This window comes from Colletes latitarsis, chromosome 7, assembly GCF_051014445.1.
Source record: "Colletes latitarsis isolate SP2378_abdomen chromosome 7, iyColLati1, whole genome shotgun sequence".
Taxonomy (NCBI): domain Eukaryota; kingdom Metazoa; phylum Arthropoda; class Insecta; order Hymenoptera; family Colletidae; genus Colletes; species Colletes latitarsis.
Window position 1 is genome coordinate 7,911,958 of NC_135140.1, and position 20,515 is coordinate 7,932,472.

At 42.2% G+C, this 20,515-nt stretch overlaps 1 protein-coding gene across 3 annotated transcripts in view; it reads right to left on the reverse strand.

Annotated features, from left to right (window-relative positions):
- The window catches only part of LOC143344036 (uncharacterized), a 257,432-nt gene that overhangs the window by 24,717 nt on the left and 212,200 nt on the right, over positions 1 to 20,515 (reverse strand). For 2 of the 3 annotated variants that reach the window (XM_076769593.1, XM_076769592.1), the window contains exon 3: positions 514 to 3,152. The exons of the other annotated variant lie outside the window; for it this stretch is intronic. In XM_076769593.1, coding sequence (XP_076625708.1) covers positions 514 to 3,152 — 2,639 coding nt within the window. The remainder of the gene's footprint in view (positions 1 to 513; positions 3,153 to 20,515) is intronic. 3 annotated transcript variants of the gene reach the window in all.

Here is a 20,515-nt window from a genome sequence, read left to right on the forward strand (position 1 = left end):
TTCCAATTACCGTTTCACTCTCATAGTGTTCGCTTTCACGATTGTTCTCGCATCGAATATTCAATCTATAAACCATGTGGAATTAAATTACGGTTGCACGAAGATTCCGAGATCGTCTATTATTTAAATAATCTTGTAAAAGTAATTTCATTCTTCTTGAAACTATTCCACCCAATAATCGATCGAGACTGTCTATTTCTGGAACAGCTATTTATAAATAATCTTATAGAAAAATCATTCCCACGTCTGCCTTAAATTACTCCGATCAATTAACAGAAATACAAGAAAAGAACACGATCGATACGAGATCGTCTATCAATTCGCTAACTGTCTACAAAATAATTTCATCTAATCCTGTTACAGGTCAACTCGCAATTCGATCAACAAAAATAATTTAATCAGGCGTCTGACCAACTTGTGGCTCGAGAAATCGCTTGTTCTTTCACTACACACCCGATCAAACGCGTTTGAACACGATCAAACCCGTCCCAAACCGATCGCTTAAGGACTTACGTGTTTAGTAGCGCAGGCACCGCAGACGTAGATCCGGGGCCTGGACCATTCGCCGGTGAGTTCCGCGTAGACGACTTCCTGCTTCTTCGCCGCCTCGTTGGACGTCTTTTCGTCCCACTTCCGGAGCATCAAGAAACTGCCAAACTCCACGGTGAATTCGGTATCCTGCGGGATCTTCTTCAATTCGGATACGTCTGGCTCCCGTTCCGTGGGTTTGGCATCGCCACGAAAGGGCCGCTCGATCTCCGTGGGTTTGGCGTCGCCACGAAAGGGCCGATCAGTCTCTGTGTTTTTCCTACCGGGGCACACTTCCTCGATGATCTCGGGCTCGTCCGACATCCGGGAGGCGTTCCGTTCGTCCCCGGGGACGTCCGTGGTCCCGGTCAGGTCGATAAGCGGTATCTGATGCAGCCTGTTCAGGGTGACGCGTTCCTTCAGCAGCTGTTGCTTCTTCCTCAACGACAGCTGCGTCGAGATGTCGAACTTGCTCAGGTCCTTGATGGAGCACGTCCACTGCTCCTTGCCGTCGTACTTCCTGGGGAAGTTGTACTTTTCGAAGGACACTCGTCGCGGATGTGACCTGTTGCTCTTACCGGGCTTTTGCGCGTACTCGCTCGAGTTCTCGTACTCCTCAGTGGCGTACTCCTTGGAGTAGACTGGCGTCGCCGCCGTCAGAGAGATGTCGATGGGGAACTGGATCTGGTTGGCGTTGTGCTCGTAGAAAGACTGCTGCTGTTGCTGGGGTTTCGGGTCCGCCGTGGGCGCGGCAGTCGACGAGACGATCGTCGCGGAGGAAGTGCTCTGCAACTTGCCGTCCAGGTGATGGAGAAGGTTATCGCGGATGTTGCAGCTGACGCTGCTGTAGAAGGAGCTGTCGAACTCGGGGCTGCCCGGGTTACTGAAGGTTTCCTTCGCCTGGAGGATCGGTTTCAACAGGATGGGCTCTGTTGTTCTATGCTCGTGATCCTCTTCGGGTCTTTTTTCTTTGGAGCTCGACGACTCGATTCTATCGCGTCTTTGGCTAGTAAGCTCTCTGTAGAGAAACGAATTCGTCTTTTCCTGCGGAAGCGAAGATCGGTACACCTTGGGAACGCGTTTCTTGAGCAGCTTCGAAAGGCTGAGCGAGGAACACCATCGGTCTTTCCAGCTCACCGGAGCCGGTTGATTGTTCCTCACCACGATTCCATGAACCTCGCTCATGTGCACCGCCAGAGCATCCTTGGTGAGATATCTCGTGGAGCATTGAACACAGGCGTGATATCTGTCGCTGTGGTGGCTCGCCATGTGTTGGAACAGGCCCTCCAGATTCTCTGCGCACTTGTTGGAACAGTACTGACAGTTGTGCGAGGGTCTCCTCGAGTTCCTCTCCGACCTTCTGCCGCCACCTTGCTGATGAACCCTTTCGGTGTGCCGTTGCCTGAGGGATATCGAGAGAAACTTCCTATCGCAGTAGAGGCAGAGGTGCCTGACTGTAGGGGGCGAAGGTTTGCACGAATTCAGGGAACCGTGGGAGGAACAAGACGACGTGGAAGACGAACGACGGATCTCGACCGGTTGGCAATTCTGCAGCACGGAAGCTACTTTGTCGAGGGGTAAGCTGCAGTGCAAGCTGGTCGTCGCGTGATCCTGACTTCTGCCGATACAGGTCTCCGAGAGAGTGTCGGTCACCCTCGTCTTATCCCTTTCCTGGCCGTTCCCGTCGATCAGTTGAGTGATATCGTTCAGCAGGTCGTTGAGGAGATCTCTACAGACGTTCCTCAACTCCGCGTTCTCAGCCATGAATTCTCGATGCTTGTCGATTCGTCTCTCCTCGTGGCGATCGTTCAATCTCGCCATGATGATCTGCCCCAGCAAGCTCTCGTCTCCCGCCTCCGTCTCGTCCGCGGTATCCGTCTCCTCCTCCCCTTCCTCCGCAGTGTCCGTTTCGCTGGTGTCTCTGTCAGAAATTTCGATCACCTCCACATCGTCATCCTCCTTGTCCACTTTTATAATTTCCAAGCTGAACGTTTCCTTGGGCCCGGATTGCTCCGAAAGGACCGCAGTCTCCGTTCTACTCTCGTTCGGCTTGGAGGGTTCAAAGTTAGCCGCGGGACCTTTGGAGTCCTCGTCTTCCTGATCGTCGGTCAGTTTCTCCGAGTCGTTGGCCGTCTCGGTCTCCGTTTTTATTATAATATCTTCCTCGATGTCGACCTCTTCCTTGATCACGCCGTTCAGCACCGTCATCACGTACTTCTCTAGCGTCTCGAGGTTCCTCTCGACGCTGTTTCTGCCATCCTCCTCTTTCCTCGGCGAGTCGGCTGTCCTCGCGTCCGGTACCTTCTTCCTCAAGTTGTTTATGACGTTGCTCAGCCTGCTCCGTTTGTCCTGGGCGGTTTGCGCCGACCTGTACGCGTGACCGTGCTTCTCCTGCTGCTGCTGACGATCGCCGTTCGCGCTCGCCGGATGGCTGACGCCCAGGTCGTCGAGATTGTGCGTGGACGCGACCATTTTGTCCTCGACGCTCGATGGTGACGACGCTGACGTCGTCGTCGCGGCCGTGGTCGGTGATGCCGTCGTTGTCGGAGAGAAATTCGTCGCGCGGAAAACGTCCACCGCCTCGCTGCTCGTCTTGCTACCAGCCACGTCTGCCGAGGCTGCTTCTGTAAATTCATCAGGGCGATGGATTAGCACCGGGCAGAGTCATTATTAAGGAAATTACTTAGTTTACAAAATTTGTATAAAGCATACGAAAACACGTGTAATTGAAAGTAATTCGAGTTTGATATCAGAGTGAAACGCTTTGTACGAAACACAGCGTACTAATGTATTAGAGTGTTCGACACACGATGGGTAAAGTAATTTATTTCGCGAATGTGCAACGGAATTAATACATCTACGTGGTGCATCCAGCAAATGGGATATGCAACGAACGCAAACAAATGTGAAAAAAAAAACAGGCCGGGTTATATAAGCACCCGGGAGAGATCAATAATTCCCTGGTTGCCTGTAGCAGACGTAAACATCGACGGACCACCGAAGAAAATTTTGCAAGGCCCTATCACTTTTGATTTTTCAGTACAATTATAAATTTTTTCGACTTCTTTAACATTCTTTCGTTCCAGACGCGTTCCTCGAACTGTTGTGGTGTCATTCTAGTCTCATATCCTCTTACAAGTATTGATCTTTTATGAAGAAATAAACACCGCGATCAAAATGGCGACTCAAGAAAATTGTACAAGGACCTATTGTCCTTATTCTTCCAATACAATTATAAATTTTGTCGACTTCTTTAACATTCTTTCGTTCTAGACGCGCTTCTCCAACGAACTGTTTGGATGTTATTCTACTTTCATATCCTCTTACAAGTATTGATCTTTCATAAAGAAATAAATACCGCGATCAGAATAGTAACTCAAGAAAATTGTACAAGGCCGTGCACCCTTCGCTTAGTCATTCGTCCTTCCAGTACAATTATAGCTTTTCTCGCCTTCTTTAATATTCTTTCAGTCCCTCTATATCAGAAATATTCTTTCAACAGTCCCTCGAACGAACTGTTGAGGTGTTATTTTAGTCCTAAGTCCTCTTACCAATATCGATCTTTTCTAAAGAAATAAACGCGATCGAAATGGTGACTCAAAATGCCTACGTTTATATCAGAGGCTGCTTTTTGTCAGGATATTCATCAGTCTTTAGAAGAAAAAAATTGTCACATGTAAATATTGTATGTTTCATCGAGAATACACAGAACAAAAAAATTACTTTGGTTTGTAATAACAGGTGTTCTAACCTATGATTATAATCCAGTTCATTTTAATTAAAAACTTATTTGAGCGGTCCGTCCGAATCGAGGGAATTCCGAGAACAGAGTCTCGCCCAAAGTTGTCCACATGAAGTCTGACAATTCCGATTTAATTGCAAGAAGATGCTGTCGCAGATGCGAACAGTGCAACCATAACGAGCCCTATACTCGGTAGCAAAATGTAATCTGATTACATCTGCTACATTTACGGTTAGATAATAATCAGACGGTGATTACATGGTAATTACTTCTACGGGATCAGCGTGCACGTCTACATCATCACTATGAAGATTAAATGGGAAGCATGATTTCTGTTAACGTATAATTCCCATGTAATTATAATCGTAAACCATTAAACCGTCTAATTGCCTGTGTGATTACCTTATAGTCTCAATCGTGACAAATGTAAACGGATTACGTTTTGCATAATTGCTAAACTCGATTTTAAGTTTAATTCTATTAAATTATCTTTAGTTTAAGGGGGGATTTTTAGGGAAATAGTCATTTATAAAATAAGATCCTTGATGATGAGACGAGAGGAAGTCTCTCAATACTCTCCAAATAAACCACATTTTTGGAAAGTTTAATTTTGGTAGAAGATACCCAGGCAGATCAAATTTTTACACGCAGCCTCGTGAATTTCTAGACTTGTCTGCAATCGATAGAAAAGGTGTAGAAAAAGGTTGTTCGTATGTGCCGTGCATATATCGAGTGACGACAACAAGCTTCGTCGTGCAACTGTCACCGTCAGTTTGCTTGTCCGCCATTGTCACTTCCGCCAGCGACATCGACCATTGCTGAAGCTCGCCATCATCGACGGCGAGGAACGATACGCGTTCGTTAAATACAGGGTGCATCAAAATTCGTGATACAAAAGATGCAATGGCTCAAGACGAGAACAAAGGTTGAATGGAATACGGAGGATTTGTTTTTGAGAAAAGTGCATTTGAAAATCAATTGTTTGTTCAATCACGATTCCCGAATCGTCAACGATGTTTGCTCGCGTCTTTGAACAGAATTTCCGAGGAAATCCTGTTTCTTTGCAGAGTGAAACAGATTTACACGTGATCGAACAATCCTCTCAACAACGCGACCAGCACTAAGTTTGGCGTTTCTCGTTTAATATCCCGTGTAGAAGTTATTAAAGGTTCAGGTGTAAGCCGATTAAGTCGTTTCACAAGCCGGAAACCCGAGCCCCGCGCGGACGAAAAAGCTCCTGAAGTATCCGACGTTCCTCCGTGGCAGTAAATTAGTTCTCCGAAAATCAAGATGCTCGAATCAACAAATACAAAATTTTACTGCTCCAGAATAACCCGATTCCGTTGGATGATTAAAGCATAGATAACTTAGATGGTCGAATTAGGAAAGGTTTCAATCTTTTTAAAGAGACTGGAAATTGTAATTAAAGGGTGCTCCCTTCGAGCGTCGAGTTAGAAGTTGGGTCGTTGAATCCCTCCGCGATCGTAGCCTCGGCAACGGAGGATCGAGATTAGAAGAAAAGTTCGGATTTGCCGTCCCCGTAGGTCCACCACGTCAGCTAGCCCGACACAGTCGAAAGTTCATCGGTGATCGGAATGTCGAAGGGTCCGCTTCGGTCGAGATGCGTTTATTTTCACGGGCGAGGTGCCAAGTGGTGCGGAATACAGGACGCCATTGGCGATGGAGCGTCCAGAAAATCGGGTTCACGCATCCCCAGTACCGGTTTACTGAAATTTTGCGTTATTTGCGATCTTCTTTGGAAACTGGACATTAATAAATTAGGAAAAATGGTTTTCTGCTTGCAGGAATTCAGTGGAACTCGAGGGCACTGTTCAGCAGCGTTCTAAATAAGATGCTCGGATACAAGTTACACGTTCATTGATATCGAGGGTGAGATTTTATATTCTTACGATGTTCCGTGGAAGCTGAGCGTTAATAAATCAGGAAAAATGGTTTTCTGCTTGCAGGAAGTTCAGTGGAGCTCGAGGACATTGTTCAACAGAATCCTGGATAAGATGCTCGGATACAAGTGATGTTCGCTGATATCGAAGTTGAGATTTTATATTCTTACGATGTTCCTTGGAAGCTGAACGTTGATAAAGTAGGAAAAATGGTTTTCTGCTTGCAGGAATTCAGTGGAACTCGAGGGCACTGTTCAGCAGCGTTCTAAATAAGATGCTCGGATACAAGTTACACGTTCATTGATATCGAGGGTGAGATTTTATATTCTTACGATGTTCCTTGGAAACTGAACGTTGATAAAGTAGGAAAAATGGTTTTCTGCTTGCAGGAAGTTCAGTGGAGCTCGATGACATTGTTCAACAGAATCCTGGATAAGATGCTCGGATACAAGTGATGTTCGCTGATATCGAAGTTGAGATTTTATATTCTTACGATGTTCCTTGGAAACTGAACGTTAATCAATTAGGAAAAATGGTTTTCTACTTGCAGGAAGTTCAGTGGAGCTCGAGGACATTGTTCAACAGAATCCTGGATAAGATGCTCGGATACAAGTGACGTTCGCTGATATCGAAGTTGAGATTTTATATTCTTACGATGTTCCTTGGAAACTGAACGTTAATAAATTAGGAAAAATGGTTTTCTGCTTTCAGGAAGTTCAGTGACTTCTGATCAACAGCGTTCAACAGCGTTCTGAATAAGATGCTCGGATACAAGTGATATTTGCTAATATCGAGGGTGACATTTTATATTCTTACGATGTCAATCGAGGTATCATAAAAATACTTACAATAGTTACTAATTTGTCGATGTTTGAGCAAACACGTGAGTCTATTCATTCGTTTCTTAATAATGTCGTTCGAATAACTGCAACAATTATTTCATGAATGTCAGAATAGAAAGCGTCAAGATCGAAAATTAAATTACGCAAGTAGGTATATGGCACAGTCCGTTCCACAATAATTACGACGATATACGAGCATGTATCTGCTGATCAGCCGTCTGAAATTATAGAGACTATGTTGCACACCTCTCTCTCTCTTCGTACGCGCGGGTGAAAAAAGTTAATCTATGCCTTATCGCGGTAATTATAGTAATGTTTGTTTCTTCTGGTTGCCCACCGCGATCGCCATGAACGTTCCTCCCCATTGATCAAACGAACGACCCGTTCCAAAGAATATAAATAAAAGATCGCTGCATAGATTACGCGATATAGTAATGAAATTCGTGCGTAATGCCAGATTGCAGAAGCGTGAAATTATACGGTGCAATTCAATTTAATGATTTCACGGTGTCTCTTCGCCAATTACCTTCTTTCAGCAACGTGTCTCCCGAACATTACGTTACCACGCCATAAATTCTCATAGTACATTCGAATATAATCCAGTATTTTATAAATAAAAGAAACAGAGCTGTAGTGAAAATGTGTGCCAGACAATAACCAGAGACTATATTGTTTTTCTTATCTTAGTACGTGTAAGTCGAGTCAAATCATTTTTCGACGCTTCTTTCTTTCTAAATCTGTATAAAAACATATTTTTCATTGAATTATATTGCACCAAGAAGCTTGCAAGCAACGCGTCTCCTGAATACTACGTTCTCAAGTCATAAATTTTCATATTACATTCTAATATAATCAAGTATCTTACAAGAAGAAGAAACAGAGATTTATTAAAGATGTCTGCCTCCTTCTTCATAACCAGGAACTACATTGTGTTTCTTACCTTAGCACATATAAGTCGAGTCAAATAATTTTTCAACGCTTCTTTTTTTCTAAACCTGCATAAAAATATATTTTTCATTGAATCATGTTGCACCAACCGCGTCTCCTGAACACTAACGCTGTCATGCCATAAATTTTCGTATTACATTCTAATGTAATCAAGTATCTTACAAGAAGAAACGGAGATTTATTGAAAATGTCTGCCTCCATTTTTTCTCATTTTAGTAAGTCGATTTAAATAATTTTTCGACGGCTCTTTCTTTTTTAAACCAGCACAATATTGAGCCATATTGTACCAAGAAGCCTGCAAACAAATTTCAGACAGGAAGCGTTGAAGTATCGAGAAACGATCCTCGTAACTTGAATATTCCCGAAAAAAGTAGGCAGTAGATTAACTATAAAGTTCTTCTTTCAGCATCAACGTGCACACTGTTCGTCTTGAGGAGTCAGCAACGTGCCAACGAGAGCGTCTCTCGCTTAGGGATGCATAGAATTTTACAGAAGCATCGTCCTCGCATTCATCGGCTCGCGTCTTGAATATTTTGCCAATATTTTTCACTGTACACATCGCCGCCATATCTACGGGCGGCAGCTGCGCCAAAATTCTTCCGGTACAGGTTTATTTTCCGCCAAAGAGTCCAGGCGAAACCAAACTTTCTCTTCCTCGAGCTCGATTGGAAATTTTTGTTCGCTCGAGGCTCGATTGACAACGACTTTTGCATTTACGAGTTTTACGAACCGTGAAACTTTGTTAAAAAGTAATCGGGCGACCCCTTTTTTGGTACTTCGTTAGCGTATCCGCTCCGAAAATTTTATATATTTTCCACGAATACCGCAAAACAGTTTAGACTTTGCTGGTCTCCTGTTTTTGAGTCTCTGTTTCCCGGAAGTTCTGTGAAAAAAAGTATTTGAGCACAGATACGCTAGCTCCCACTTTCGAGCGACAAAAATCACTAGTTCGCTCGAAAGCTGTATAGCAATTGTTATCTCGAGTGGAGAGTCGCGTGTTTGACGCAGAAAGTAAATCGGATACATGGAGAGCGAACGAGACAGAATAACTGCACTCGAAAGTTGAAATCTCAAAGCAACGCATCGATGTATTAGCCATTGGTACAAAAGAAAAATTTATACATTTTTCATTGTTTCGCTTGCGAAAAATCGATCGTTTATGGTTTCAAAATATTCCTGTACGCTCTCGAAGATGAGTGGTACACAGAGGAGGTATTTTCGAACGCGATAACAAGTGAAAAGAGAATTCTATATTTGCAACATAAAGGTTCGTCCCTGAGAGTCCATTTTGGAAGGAAGGATCCATGGGAAAACGTTCTTAGGATCGAATATTCTTAAAATAACGATCTCTGACGATCTACGGCGTTCGTTTCACCGTCTTTCAGTAACTTCAGACTCCATTAGCGCAGTTCATCTTCGTTAGAAGTATGCGCGCACACTAATCATGCTAATACAGTGTACGATGTAACTCATTTTTCCATCGTTACTCTGATTAAGCTACTTCTCGATTGTGCTCCCGAGTCTACCTCGTTTCCTGTCTCTAATTACAACGTAATGCACCAAGAACAAAATACTGAGAAATTTTTCTTCTTTTTGGCGGATCAAATTTGAATGAACGAACCATATTCCATTACTGAAATTTTCTCGAAATACGCACGATCCTTTTACCAACATCGTTATTAATATGGAAAGCACATGCATATTTGTTTTCCTATCGCGATAACAATGTGCACGATTCCATATCGAAACATTAAAACCTCGAACGTACAATGCTTGCTGCAATCACACTTTTCACTTTGTCCGAGGGAAATCAGCTTGCTTAGCATTATAAAATATTACCCATTACGAAATTAACTTTGCAGTTCACTTTGGGTACTCTGACGTGAAACTTTGAAAAAATAGTTTTCTTTTTTTTTGCATTTTCTTAAAAAATATAATTTGAAAAATATATCTGCAGAAGGCGTTGTAATTTATTTGCAAAAAAGTACTCGAGAAAGTTAAAAAAAACGCATTTTACGCTATAATACCATTTTAAAAGAAATAGATATCTCGATGAGAAACATTGATAAAGATATCCATACTACACGTGCAACGTTAATTACTTACGCCTGTTTTCGAAATTATCGAGTTAATATTTTGCACTCAGAGTGATTTACCATTTCACAAATGTAGATTAAAATCGAAGGCAGAGAGGTTCGATCCCTGTTAGCGGATCGCGTTGCAGATGGACTATTTTTACACCCCGCGACACACCTAGCAATTAGTTTGTAGGCGTGTCGAGTAGTTTGAGAACTGCAGTTGATATCAAAATATTATTACAAATAAAATTACGAGGAAACGAGAATAATGCAAAAACGTTTGGAGTTTCTCTACATAAATCTGTTTAGTATGGTTTAAAATTTGCCGGTGGATGCAACAAACTGGAGGAATTTCTGTTATCCGCCACGCAAAAAGGAGGACTTTTGTATCATCTTGCTAAGATTTTATACTTTGGAGAGTCTTGACTCGGTTACTGGTGCGTCCTGGAAACTGTGCAGACTCTTCCACGTGAACTCGTTTAGCGCTCGCTACGGATAACCGTTTTCCCGGAAAAGGAATCTCGAAAGTAAAAAGAACTCGAACGAGGAGAATAACAGTATTCGAGTGACTGGAGAACAGGCTTCGAGACAAAACGGTTTGCATTTTTTCACTGATAAGAAAAGTCCAAGAAAGATTGGATACACGGTCCCTTGAACCGTTGCAATTAATATTATTCACTTTCTGCAAATATCGAGAGTCGCGAACGAACGACACTCGCGTTATTAGTTTTTCCAATTCGAAATTCTCGATCGAAAATATATTATAACGTTTGATTGAAATGTTTGCGCACGGGCTCGGTTGCAACATGAAATTGAACGATCGCCAATATTTCCACGAATGTAAAGATCCCGAGTTCTGTTGCGAAAAAGTTGGACGAGCTCGTGCAGTTTTATTACACACGTAAGTCTGTTCTTTATCGCGACGAGCAACCTTTTCCCCCGATGGAGTTTCTTCTCTCGAAACTCTTCCCATTTCTTTACTTTTCTCGAGAACACCTTGACCCGTGATATTTCCACCGGATAGAGGGCAAAACGAAAAAGACTTTTTGCTCCTCGAACGTTGCTTCGCCGACGGAAAGAAATATAAAGAAAAATTCAGCACATCTCGCCTGATTTGCGGTATTTTTCCACGGGCGTGGATCGAAGTCGCGACACGTTAATTTTTTACGGATACGCGAAAGCCTCGATTAATTGGGGAAAAGAGACGAGCAACGACGCTTTCGCCGTGTCGAAAAATTGATTCGTTTTCTCAACCTTCCCAGATTACATTCCATAACTAATAATTAAATAAGTATCAAACGAAATATTAAACGTTCCTTTAATCTTCGAACGTTCTCTTCGAAGAAAGATTTCATCTCGAGATTTAATACCGGAAAGACCCCACAAAGGAAACTCTCGGTATAATTCTTAGAGGACAGTTTTAGCACCAACAACATTCTTCCGTATAATGCATCGGCTTTACCGAAGATTTCTCATAAATTTGATATTATCCAACGTTTAATCTTCGGATGAAAAATTTCTCGACTCCCCGAATCATACATAATTCAAGGATCCAACATTGTTCTTTCTCCGGGAATAATAAAAGCCGTCTGAATCGTGGATTTAACGAAGTTTGTCAACACTGATACATCGTACGATGCATCGTTGATTTCTGGCCATGGTTTTTGGTTCGCTAAACCGGCGGAAAAATGCTGAAAGTTCACGAGAACGAAGTAAATTCGGTTTTAGAATGGCCAAAGTATTCATCGATCGTTGTGCACGCGACGCTGCGCAATAATTAATGCCTCGCCATCAAGCATGCTGCGTCGCGTAATGGAGGACGTTACAAAATGAACGATCCGATGCATCGATCTCAATGGTAGATACATTAAGGGCGTAATTTTCAAAGCAAGAGCTCGTTACCACCTGAGTGGCAGTTGTATAGTTTTAGACTTACGACTGCGGGGACGAAATGTAAACAGGCTTATGATTTTTACCTGCCATTTTCGCGCGAAACTAGACGACACAGTGAGGCGTGTTGTTCAAAACGTAATTAGAAAATAATGTTCCATCGGTCGTATTATTTTATTAAATACTCAGTGTTTATTAAATGGAGCACAAAAACCATTCTCTTCTTTAAAATTTACAACTTATCAAGCACGTTTTCGTATCGTGCATTCGTGAGACCCAGTGTACGTTAGGTCAAAGAGTCTTTAAGCTTCATAGGTGGATGACTCGGTGCGAAGCAGTTTTTTTCCACGTATCATTATGTTTATTAATCGAGCCAATGAAAAAGAAAATTGATGCAAATTTACCATATTTTGAATACTTTCGTATCTTCGCGGCTATAGTTCCTATATGGGACTAATGTATAATGTAAATGCTCCGACACATTAATGCAAAGAGTCGAGCTGTTTGAGAATCACGCCATTACTCAAAGCAAAAGGCTCGCTAGGTTAGTCCGCATTAGCTCTCGTGGCCTCGATTCTTCGTTGATATTTCGCACAATTTTCCGTCACGCTTTTCGTTTAACGGACCGATGAAAGAAATTTGTTTTAAAATTTTTTCTCGATTTTTTTTTTTTAATAAAAGTGAAAAAACAAAATTTCAAATTGCCTTCACCGTGGATAATGTTTTACGTTATTTTTAGCAGCGATATTTTATTTTCTAGTTCTGAATGGCCAATATGGCCGCGCCGGGAACCAGAGGGTCAATCATCGTTTCTCGGATAGACGAACGACGCAAAACACCGAATCAATTTAGCTTGGTTGATACACAACCTAAGATCCCATCGGTAGCGTTCTTTGTCCTGGCTATAAATTTCCCAGTTTGTTAGCAGAGAAAATCGGTATAACAGTATTCGGACTATCTGGTAGCTCATGTAAAACGTTTACGTAGCCGTAAGGTGCATCGAGTGGAACGGTCTAACTTGCATACTCCATTTCCGGTGGTTGTAGAGTTTGTACTGGGCTCTGAAACTTGTAACTGGGTCATTTCGATGATGCTATACGGAATATTCGATTTGTCTGCTCCTCGACGCGCGTGTACACTCATTACTGTATTATTGCGTAAAATTCGAAATTTATTTCGACCTGCGAAAAAAACAAGAGATTAAATTCGATTTACCTTCCGTTCCGTCGGAGTAACTTTGAAGAGAAATGAATTATGGAATAACAACCCGACCTCTGTTATAAATTAGAAAATATAAAATAACGGGTCCCTCCGGCTCTGAGTCTTCAAGGATCATAACCGATTAAAAAATAATCTCAACGAAGAATCTAAAAAGTTACTCAAGCTTCGTCCGTTATTCGAAGCATCGAAGTGAGCATCGGAGTGAACCCGGTTAACTGTACTCAACGAGTAACGATGATTAAGGTTGCTCGAGGAACGATTGACCGAGGCGTCGTTACAGTTCTCAACTACAACCGTAACTTTATTCGTCGGTTTCGAATAATTAACGAGCCGGTCGATCCTTTTCCAACGGCCACACGCGCAATCAGGGATTCTACAAAAAAAGTTTACCCTCGTATTTCGAATTCACCCTTCGAACGACGGTCGAATCGCGAGTAAGGAATCTGTAAAACCGCGACGGAAGATGGAAATAAATTGTTGATCGATTCCGTGGATGAAAAAAGAAAAAACTTTTAATGAAGCGGATGATTTATTGTTTAAACGATTATCTTGAAACGAGTCTATCCGAATAAAGCCCTGGGTCTGGTTTAAACGATTACCTCCTCTGTTTGCGTTCATTCGTACCCGAGTGTGTGCTTTGCATTTCGCTTCCCTTGTTTCCTGCTCGCTGCACGTGACGCGCGGTATTGTAAAACAATTTTTATCGCTCGACAAACCGTGTACGCGAGTATTTCCCCCGCGTCGGCACGCGCGTTTTATTAATAACAATATTTCGCTAGCACGTTCGCGGAGCTACCTTGACAGCGCGACGATTTTCATCGAGAGTTTTCGGGAAGGGAGGGGCGAAGAAACTCCGAGAAAGAAAACAGATTATGGACCCTGATCCTTTGGGGTGGAGAACATACAACGAAAGAATTATATTATTCAACTTGACTTATTTCGAATTGAAGTTAACACATTAACGATGAGAAATGAGTATTCTCGTGTGTTTTTCTAGTAATTTCTTCGATCACACATGAAAAAGTTCTAATATTATCCACATATAACTCCTAAAAATGTCAATAAAATACATTAATTACAAAAATATTTATTCTCAGTATACACGTGTTGAAGGAATTCTGTATCATTAAAATCGAAATATAAAGTAGAAAGTTTTACTAAAAATGCCCCGTCGTTAATGAGTTATTTTAGCCCTGACTAATGTACTTCATATTATCGTTATTCGACTAACGAATGAGGGATGAAATTTTATTCGTTATTCGTTCAGTGTTGCTCGAGTGGAGGAGTCGATATCGATCACTGTCAGGAACAGGGTGGGGAAAGTATCGCAAATGTCGAACGAAGAAACGGGGAAAAAGGTAGAACGGTGTCGTTCGCCCGTAAAAGAATCGTGTCATGTTTCTGGAGAAATTTGGAAAACTTTTGTTTCTTCGTTCCTGTTTGTTCACCCTCTCGTTCCCCCTTTGCGCATCCCGTAAACAATATTTCCGCTCCTCTGGCTGGCCGGTCGTCCTCGTTCGACCAGTTTCCAGGGTGAAACGAGAGGGACAAAGGGAGAGACAGGGTGGAGCGAATAAGCGGAGAGAACAGTTGCGGGGGAGGGAAAGAGACAATACGAGGCGCGGAGTTAGAAAGAGACGAGGAGGCAGAGAGTCGAGGCAGAGTGAGAATCGTGAGGACAGAGACAAATGGTGGGGGAAGAGGAGAACGCGAACAAAGGGGGAGGGGAGGGAAGTGCGTATACAGGGTGTTAAAAAAATATAAGAGAGAAATCGCTGTTTTCTAAACCGGCGTTTCCTGGACTTTTCGACTCGCGAGACACACCCTTTCGTGGTCGTTTGATTTTTAAAATGGAAATATGGAGGGTCGTTTTATGCGAGTAGCCAGATTTCTCAATAAACAGATAGGCCAAAGTCTATTAAAACTAGTCCTTTTGTTTTTATTTCTGTTCGTTCAACGTCCACTGCCAGTGCTGGAGAAAAAATTTTGCGATTTCCTACAAAATATATTCCAAGTGATCGAGTTGGAACTGCATAGGTGTGCAAGAAAGAATCACTAGGGCCGAGGAACTGCTTTGGGGGTGAGCAGACTAAGAATTGACGATCCCAAATTTCACTTGCAACTGCGTCATAAAGAACACCTTATATTATACGTTTGCATAGAGAAAGGGTCGAGTCTTACCCCGTTTTGGTCAAGTTTCCTTTAGATACTAGATATCATCGGGAAAACAATGATGGATGATTTTTTATGCGGTCTAATGTGTTTAATAACGATGCTGCGTACACGTAGGTTTCTGGTAGTGACAAGCAGCGTTTCATTCGCGTAATAATTATTTAGGAGATGGAAGGGTTGACGCCAGCCGGGGCAATTGGTCCCTAACGTGGCACGAATTCGTGTCACCGGGTGTACACACGGTTCGAACGATTTTATACGTACTATCACAGATGCGTGGAAGGCGCGAGGCTTCCGATTGGTAGAGCGAGATTGGTGACGCGGATTCTACCAAACGGCAGTCGCAACGCCCTTCGTGCCTTCCGTGCATTGTGGCGTGGACAGAATCGTTTGAGCCGACCGTACAGCGCAAAAGGGCCGCTGGTGATACAATAGAATCGGGGAAACCTGCGTTGGTATATTTAAAAACGCGCGTAATCTCGTGGCTGCGTTGTTCGGAATTAAAAATTGTACAATCTTCTCGCAACGTGTTATAGGAATGTCAGAAAAAGAGAGGCATCGCGTGAAAATAAATTGTTCACCTCTGTCGAACCTAGAACTACCAAAGATTGCAAAGAATTTAGTCGACTGGATTTTTGCAAATTTATCGTGGTTTGTTTCTGTCGCATTATACGTTTTTTCGAGTAATTAGCGTTTTAATTATGGTACAGATGAACACATCATTATTGTTCTAAAGGGTTCTAAAGGGTGCCCCAAAATTCACGCAAGAAGTAATTTTGTTAGAAAACACAGGTTTTTAATTAAAAATTATAAATTTTTTATTAATTCATGAAGTATATAGGGTTATGTATGGAATAGAATATCAAGTAAATGGCCTCTTTGCTGGCACAACGCACTCTTTTGTCGAAATTTTCCATGACCGTTTCGCATAAATGTGACTGAATTTTGTTGATACAGCGCTCAATTTCTTTCTTTAAGGCGTGGGTGGTTGTGGGCTTGTTGGCATAAATCTTAGATTTCGAAAAACCTCAAAAAAAAATTCAACGGCGTTAAATCGCATGATATGGGTTAGGCCAATCTTGATCGCCAAAACGAGAAATTACACGACCAGGAAATGACTCATTATTTTTAAAATATTGCTCAACAACGAAGACGCGTCGTTCTTTCGTGTAGCGCTCCATTTTTAATAATCCTGAACTATTACGTGTCATGCTGTCTTCTTTGTTTCGTTGCAAAAATTTAATTCAAATCTTGCGTGAATTTTGGAACACTCTTTAGTACTAAAACATGACTTCCATCCTAGTAAATCTAAACTGATGCAACTTCCAATTTCTCGACGCGCTTTTTTCATTCGATGATTTGATTCCAAGATCAAAACAGGGTGGAGGCTGTTTTATCAAAAAAGTTCGTTCGATTACTGGGACTGTTTTTCTCGTAACAAGAGCCACCGTTTCAGTTATTACTTTTCATTTCCTGCCGCAAGAAAAGTGAGATAAGGGAAACACGCGCGGCGAGAAACCAAAATCCACAGCGACGCCCAAGGAAGGGAGAGGCGAACGATAAAACCGAAGAATGGAAATGGCGAAGACAAGGAAACGAGGGAAGCAGAAAAAAAACGGGGAAGAGGGTGATAAACGAAGGCCAGAAAGAATGATAAAGCCGCACACACTCCGTCGCGTTTCTCGTGACGCCGTTTCATCCGGAAGTCGGAGAGAGGGAGAGCTCGAGAATCGATAACCGCCCCTCTGCCACGTCGAAAGGGGTCGCCACGCCACCCTCCTTTCAAAAGAGAGGAGGTTCGAACACCAGGCCCCCCTCCCCAGGGGGAAAACCGGCTGGTGAGCGATGACGACGTCGATGACGATCATTTTAAAAGACCCCAGCCACTCCTAGCCCAGAAACCATATCATTTTCAGGAACGAATCGATCCTCTTTTGTTTTGAAAAACTTTTATTCGACCCTCCACGACCCATAAAACGATGACAATTTTAAAAGCCCAGAAACGACAGTATTTTTGAAAACGATACTCCGTTCTGCAATTTTCCGTCGAGAGGAAAAGAATCCTTTTCCAGATGCGATTTAATAAAAATTGTTTATTTCGCTCTCTGCGACTCACAAGACAGCAACTTTAAAAGACCAGAAACGATACTCTATCTTTAAATTTGTCATCGAGAGGAAGAGAATTCTTTTCAATGAAAATATTTGTTTTAACACTCTACGATCCACATCACGACTATTTTAAAAGACCAAAAACGACAGTATTCTTGAAAACGATACTCCATTCTGAAACTTTTCATCGAGAGGAAAAAAACTCTTTTCCAGATATGAATTAATAAAAGTTGTTTATTTACCTCTCTACGAACCACAAGACAACCATTTTAAAAGGCCAGAAACGATATTCCATTTTTAAATTTGCCATATAGAGGAAAAGAATCTTTTTCCACATTTGATTTCCACGTTTGATTTTTAACTCTCTATGGCCCACCAGACGACCATTTTAATAGACCAGTCCAGAAACGATATCATTTTAGGAAACAATACTCCATTTTGAAATATTCCATCAAGAGGAAAATCCTTCCCTAGATTTGATTTCCAATTGAAATTTGTATTGCGCAACGACAGTTTGATTACCGTTCTTTGTTACAGACGAATCGTCATTCCAATTTCACCGGGACTGTGGAAACGGGGACTTTGGTGTCAGTTTTGTTTGAAATTTTCAGCGCAGAGTATGGATTCTCATGACACCGTGCCAGTTTTTGTAATGTTTGTTGTTTAGGCAGATGAACACTTGTCCCACTTTTCTTGGACGCCATTATGAAATGTAAGCCTTTGTTCCAGTTCGGCTTGAAACTCACCGTGAAATCTGGATTTTTAATTGAAATTTTTCGTAGTAAATAAATCATTGTTCCGATTTTTGCCGTGAAAGGAATCATCCTCGATCTGGGCCAATTCCGTAGTTTCCATTATAAAGTATTGTTGTTTGTTGGTGGATCAGAATACTCTACGCTTTCGTTACGTTAGAAATCTTGGCTATGAAACACGCAGACACATTCCAATTTTATTACAAATGGTTCCTGGTATGGATTCTTACATCTGCCCGTGCTCGACGATGATCAATAAAATGATTCAAGCGCAGAAACCCCTATTTTCAGCATTATGTAGCGAGTACAACTATAAATTACCGCTGCTATCGCTTAATTATAACGCAGACAGTATGATTTACTCTCCTACACTTTGCGAGAGAAAATCTCGCTCGACCGTATCTCTCGTTCGTATTCGATAATTTAGTTAAAACGGAACGCAAATTACTAAACAGAAATCTTTCGATGCTCTCCTCCGACGTCGACGAACACTTTCTGAATCCGTTCGACAGAAATTAAAATACAAGATCCAAGGAAATTCAATTTACATGACAAGAGGCGAATCAAGACCAGCCGATCAATTGAAAGGATAAATCACGAATACTGTATTTCTGTTAACACCGGTCGAGCATGAATGCGCGAAAGGAAGTAGGACAACCTAATATTCCTGGTATCGAACTCCTGAACGGTAGATTCAACTCCGGTGCAAAACTTTGTATTTCAAACGAGGTTCCAATTCAGTTTGCAGTTGTCCCTCCTCGTCGCGGGTCCGCGTTTCATAATTTCTCGCGTTTCGATTAAAACTCTCGAGGAAAGAACTGAAAAATGTCGATACCCGCGTCCGGGAGAAATTAATATAAAACTGTACAGCGAGAAAAACCGATATAGCGATACGTTGCTGGTGGGTTAATTAAAAAGCGCTGCTCGACAGCGTTTCGACTTTGTATCTCGGAGGAACAACCAAGATGGATCGCGAAACAATGGAGAATGCAGGGCAGCCGCATAGTTCGGCGGCAGAACTTGGAAACAGAATCGTAGACTTTGTAGTTTCGACCCGGAGAACTCTCGACTTTACATATTTCAGTGGGGGAATTTGGGAGCTCCGAAAATCTTAGAATTGTAGATCCCACGGTTCTGTCTAACAAACGTGCTAATTCGAAGTGCGGAGCAATTACACAGCACGTCGGTAGAATTTGTAGATTACGGGGAAGAGCGCGTAAATTACATTACAATAATTACAATTCAGACGGTACAACGTTACGGAAACCGGGTATCCAAAGTACATGGAATTGCAGATTTCTGATTCTCGATACGACAAAAGGACGTAATGCGCGAGGATCAGAAATTGCAGACTCCGTTCGCGAGATTTCGGAGTCCAGAAAAAAAAAAACTGTGGCAAGCAGCAGGAAGCCATGAAAGGGGTGCAGATTAAAAGGAAGAGGTCGTACAAGCACTGGCAACGATCCAGCCCCGGACAGGATTCCAAAATCGTGATCCACGAGGACACATGCACGCCGGGCTGGTCGGCCAATCGTTGATGATGATTGCGAGCCTCATAATTCCAGGTCACGCTCGTTAATGATCCCCGAGTGCAGCCTGTTTCCGTAGAATCAACGTGACGGTCCATTGACGAATTCAATTGCGTCGAATGGAATTTACATGGTTTCCTGTATTAACGTCGATGTACCTCAGCTCTGGCACCGGAAACGTTCGAGTAAGTTTGCTCGAATATCAGCCTCCGTAATGTCGCATGCAGTGGTCCCTCGTTAATAGTCGCTACTTTTCACCTCAATATTGCTCGCGAAGTTCCTCAACGATTCCTAGAATTGCATCGATGCAACGAACGTTGCAAACTTGGTCATTAAATATTTATATATTTAAATATTTAAATATATAAGACTAATGTTGAAAACGTAAACAATGAAGTTTAAAAATTGCGATACAAATGACTGTCGATGGATGATGAATGTGTTAAAAGGTGTAACATTATTTAAGAACTCAGTCTTTACTATTTTAAAACAACTATTCACATAATACAAACCTCCTTCGATAACGTTCGACCCAGTGAACTTTAACGAGGGATCACTATACTTGATGGCTGGTGAATGTGTTAAAAGGTGTAACGTTATTAAGAAATCAGTCTTCACTATTTTAAAACGATTATTTTCAGAATAGAAACCTCCCTCGATAACGTTCCAGCCAGTAAACCTTATCGAGGGATTACTGTAATTGATGACTGGTGAATGTGTTAAAAGACGTAACATTATTAACAAATATCTTTCCTATTTTAAAACGTCTATTCTCAGAATATGAATCTCCCTATTCACGGTAC